General features: G+C 41.6%; 1 protein-coding gene across 1 annotated transcript; it reads left to right on the forward strand.

Annotated features, from left to right (window-relative positions):
- The first annotated feature begins 220 nt into the window (after positions 1 to 220).
- LOC115153077 (mRNA decay activator protein ZFP36L2-A) lies at positions 221 to 3607 on the forward strand. The gene is made up of 2 exons (XM_029698125.1): positions 221 to 585; positions 852 to 3607. Exons 1-2 carry the CDS (start codon positions 499 to 501, stop codon positions 2019 to 2021), a joined length of 1257 nt encoding a protein of 418 aa, XP_029553985.1. The 5' UTR covers positions 221 to 498; the 3' UTR covers positions 2022 to 3607.
- Positions 3608 to 5247: the final 1640 nt, after the last annotated feature.

The following is a 5247-nucleotide window of genomic DNA, read 5'->3' on the forward strand; positions in this document are numbered from 1 at the left end:
AACGTGTACAAAGATAAATGACTTTTCCAGCAACTCCTACTGTACCCTATTGCTTGATTCAACAACCTTGCCCCTCGTTCAAAAAGGCACCAACTTTCACAAATTGCGTGATAGAATTTTGCAGAAGAACTACATTTCGAGGTGGAGTATAACTCGAGACCAACCAGTGACTGGAAGACGTTGGACTACAGGGGCGTGATCTCCAAAACATTGTTCCAACTTCAGAAAGCTCCACCCTCGAGCCACTTGCGAAGCATTTATATGCATGTGCAGAGGAGCGATAGTTAGTGAAGCACTCTAGTTCAGTGCTTCTCGAGGAAAGAATCTACAACCCAATACAAGGAACTTACTTTCCACAACTTGTTATTTCATCTCCACTGGTGGAATTGCACATTTGATTTTCCAGAACTTTCAAGCGTTCTAAAAAGAAAGAAAAAACAGTCGTGGCACAATCTACAACAGTTGCCTCGTGCATTGAAGGATCCTGGTTGGTCCTCCATGAGAGATCTACTGCGACAAACATCCGAAAAAGAGATGTCTGCAAACATGCTGTCCGCTTTGTACGACATCGACATGCTTTACAAGGTGAAGTATATTTCCCCATTGCAGATGGAAAGTCTTGTTCTTGAACAGGTCTGATCGCTTGAGCATGCCTTTTTATTTTCACTAGGCTACAACTAGCTGCGTAGAGGAAGCAATAACTTGTTGCTAGCGTGAGCCCGCCATAGTTTTTCCATTGTTACTAAGTTGACGTTTGCACTCAGAACTTATCAGAATTGAATATGCATTTGGCCAAAACCGTGTTTAGTTTAAATGCATTGCTTATGTTTGTCTTCTCTCTCTCTCAACAGCAAGATAAAACCATGAACATGAACGCTATGAACCACATCAATAGCATGCTGGATAATAAAGCGGTGGTGGCTCCAGTGACACCTACACAAAGTTCCAACAGTTTTTCTTTCGCGCCGGGATTTTTCCGTAGAAACTCGACCAGCAACATGGAAGCAATGATCAACAGCAACAAGTACTCCGTCAACTCCTACGGTAACTTGAAGGAGAGCACGAGCAGCAGCGCTGCCATAATGAACAAGGAGAACAAGTTCCGTGACAGAGCATACAGCGAGAACAGCGAACGCAGCCAGCAGCTGCAGAAGCCGGGCTCTCAGATCAACTCCACGCGCTACAAGACCGAACTCTGCAGGCCCTTCGAGGAGAACGGAGCATGCAAATATGGAGAGAAGTGCCAGTTTGCTCACGGCTACCACGAGCTGAGAAACTTGTCTCGTCACCCCAAGTACAAAACCGAGCCCTGTCGCACTTTCCACACTATTGGCTTCTGCCCCTACGGTCCCCGCTGTCATTTTATCCACAACGCTGATGAGCGCAGACCTGCTCCAATCAATGCCAACATGCAGGGTGAACCCAAGTCGGCACGGGAGCTCTGTGGCTATGGTCAAAGGGATGTTGTTCCGCAGCAAGGTGGGCACAACCGGGACAGACCAAAGCTTCACCACAGCCAGAGTTTTTCTGGCTTTTCCAGCCACCATGGGCTTGAGTCGCCACTGCTCGAGAGCCCCACGTCGCGCACCCCACCACCCCCCTCTTCTTGCTCTCCCAACTATTATGAGGACATTCTGTCTCCCAACTCCATGTCTTGTGTGAACAGTGCATTCAATTTTCCTGGGCAGGACCTGAAAGCCTTACTTGCTCCCCTTGCCATGCATACTCAGAACGGCTATGCCAACAACCAGTTCAATGCCTACTACGGAAACATTCAAGCTAACGTGTGCCCCCCTTCTCCCCCTTCATACAACATGAGCCACTTGCAGTCCCTGCGCCGCCTCAACGAGTCGCCGGTGTTCGACTCACCTCCTAGCCCGCCTGACTCCCTCTCAGACCTGGAGAGCTATGCGAGCGGGTCCCTCAGCTCTTCTGGGAGCCTCAGCGGCTCAGAGTCCCCGAGTTTGGATGCTGGGAAACGTCTGCCAATCTTCAGCAGGTTGTCGATATCAGATGACTAAACATCCTATCATGTTATTTTCAATGTCTGAAAATGATCCTTGACATGGCATTAGTTGTTTTTCCTTTTTGTAACGGTATAGCTGTATAAAAAAGTAGATATCAGAAGGCATTCCATCAGCGACTTACTTATTTGAGCTGCAATTAATGGCAGTATTTTTGGTCTATCAGGCAAGCCACACTTCCCTGGGATAGATGTGTACAAGACTTGACACTGTAAAGTGGTTTCAGATTTCCTCCATCCTGCCAAGAATATGCCTTGACAACAATGTAACATTCTTTATTTTTCAAAGTACGTGTTCCTTTCTGAACGTTTAAACTTCCATTCCAGGACTTTAATCTGTTTTCACAGCACCACAACAGTGGTTTTGTTGCTTCGTTGAAAAGCACTCGCGTTCGGTTTGTTTGGGGAAATCACTGATGGTTGAATCTTTTTTTTTTTTAGCTGTTTTGAGTGATTTACATAGCAGTGTGTAACTGGCTATGAACTATTTAACTTATTTATTATCTTGTGAAAAGTATAGGCTATACATCATTGGTAATTTGTGTCCATACTGTATTTATCAAGTATGATGAAGCAATAGATCTATATTCTTTTATGTTTAAATTATGATCGCCATTATTAATCTGCATAAAGTGGAGTGTATGTTCTTTTCACAGTAATATATATTTTGGTTTCCATTTTGTAACTTCACTTATTTTTATTGTAAATGAGTAAAAAAAGATCTTAATTTAAGAGGACGTGATATTTATTTCATTAATTTTGTTTACGTTTTATTAAAACAAGTTTGCGTGATTGCTGTTTGTTCCGAGTTTGCTTGTAAGAGCTGTGGAAGCCGTTTTGAGTCCCTATCTAGATGTTTCTGTAGAATGTATAAATGATGTGGTTGTGCAGACCGTCCAAACCTGAGCTAGCCTTAAGTTTTTATTTTATATATATTTTTGTTTTTATATAGATCAGACTTCAGTGACAAAGAACCCAAGTAAATAAATTAACCAAAAAAGTATTTTTGTTTTCTTCTGTTTGCACGAGGTCACACTGATTCCAGCCACGTGCTAAAGAATGTAGCAATCCCTTGTGCCCCAGTATTATTGTGTAGTGCCTACGGAGTTCACCATCTTACATGCCTTTAACATTAACCAAATAAAGTATTTTTCCTACATGTATCTTTTACACAAGTTGAATTGAATGTAGTGTTGGAGCTGAATTACTTTTGCAGGTGGTTACCACTTTTATAAGACACCTTGGGACAACTATAACTTTTTTGAAATTCCCCATTTCTCTTCACTTATTTAGATTGTTTGATCAGTCAAACAATCTCAAAGGAAAAAAAGCAGTCTTCAGACTTTTCTGGATGGGGAAGTGATTGAACTTTTGTACATAGTAGGTACAGGGGTTGCGCACTGTGCTTTTTGACTACTTTATCAGAAGTAAAGCTTTTTTGAATGTAATTAAAAACTGACAAAAAGACAGTTGTAGACATTTTTTTTGGGGGGGGGAGTCGGTTCACTACAAATTGAGTGTAAGACTTAACTTTGTACTGTATATTTTTTTGTAGTTCTCCCAATAAAATCATTTTGAAAAATAGTCTTGTGCTGCTTGGTTTTATCTTTTACATAAAGAATGATGCAAGTGTGTTGGAATGTCCAGTAAGACCTTTCCCTATTAGCGTGTCATCCATAGAAATGATCATTCTAAACCTATGTTTTCAACAGTGTCCCCTTTCATCGCTTCAAACTAAGGGACAGATACTGTCTCCTGAAAACGCAGTGGTAAGCTCTGCTCTGCCATGTTCTTAAAGCTAGAATCCTTGGCACCCTGCATCTGATTTGGTGACATGCTGATGGATGGGCCTGGAGAAATGTAACCACATAAATTCATAGGTGCCTGTGGATGAAAGGACTGGACACCTATCAAAATTATAGTTTTGAGTCTATAGCTATAGTGTTTACATCTACGTTGTTCGCAAGCATTGGAGTAAAACAAATGTATATTTTGGCTTCTGAGAGTTGAACTAAACTCTTGAGGAAAAGTTATTCTTCATGAATCAATGGGTATACATAAATCATTTATACATCCAAAAATGTATGTATCAACTAAGGATTCCAGCTTGAACACAAGCACTAAGTGCTAAATACAAATCACTTCTTTCCCATTAACTCCCCCATCATCTGAGGGGAAAGGCTGGAACCATTAGTGTGAATGCACCCCCATCTCTGGCATACCTGTACAGAGTGGCTGGTCTCCAAGGCCTGCTCTGTGACTGTATAGCTGCGCTTACAAAGGCAGCCCAATTCTAATCTTTTACCAAATTCTTGGCAAGAAAGCTGATCTGGTTGGTCAAAAAACCAATTAGTGGGGGGAAAAACACAAGATTTGTAATGCCTGTGTAAACACAGCCTACTTGTCTTGGCTAGGGGCCAATGGGGCTTTGTGTTGACTGTAGAGTAGACCTTCCACACTGTCAGACTCCACAGTACAGCCCAATCCCACGCTAGTGGGAGGTAAGGTTGAGGAACTTACTACCTTTACGTGAATTTGGTTTTATTACCCTTACAGATCTAGGAACAAATCTGAATTGTGAGTAGGTAGGGTGTGGTGTGTGTTGGGAAATAAAGCAGTCTCCATGCATACTACACTAATGGGATGCCAAGAAGTTGAAGTCACATGGTATGTTTTATCTGTGAATGGAGGAGAGTAGCCATACCCTCTGTTATGATTTCACTTGAAATAAATATGCAGAGGCCTCAAGTCTCCTACTCAGAAATGATTTCCTTTAACTACATATTCATAATGCATTCATTACACGTGTATAAGCATTTCATGAACCTGTTATAACAGGTCCCAACTGCATTATTCAAGGTTAATTAAACGGATCCATATCATATCTATAGCCCATTCATGTCATGCTATGCTCATCTTTATGTATTTTATTAGATGCATCATTACAATGACAGTTAAACGTCATCATTAGGGCTGTTCTCAAAAGTGTGCTTCTGCCATCCCAGTGTTATTGAATATAATTGTAATTGTTTTTCCAGGAGCCGCTCAAGGAACTCTCCACTCTTTTCAATGTTCTATTCTGTGAAGTTATCAGAACCCACAAAGTTATTCAAAAAATAAAGCCGTAGAAGCCGTGTAGTGCGGAAGGTTCACGGCAAGATAAGGGAGGGTGATAAAGATGAGCAAATATTTACAGTGTCCTCAGGATTTCATAATGAAGTATT

This window comes from Salmo trutta, chromosome 18 (genome assembly GCF_901001165.1).
Source record: "Salmo trutta chromosome 18, fSalTru1.1, whole genome shotgun sequence".
Lineage (NCBI taxonomy): Eukaryota > Metazoa > Chordata > Actinopteri > Salmoniformes > Salmonidae > Salmo > Salmo trutta.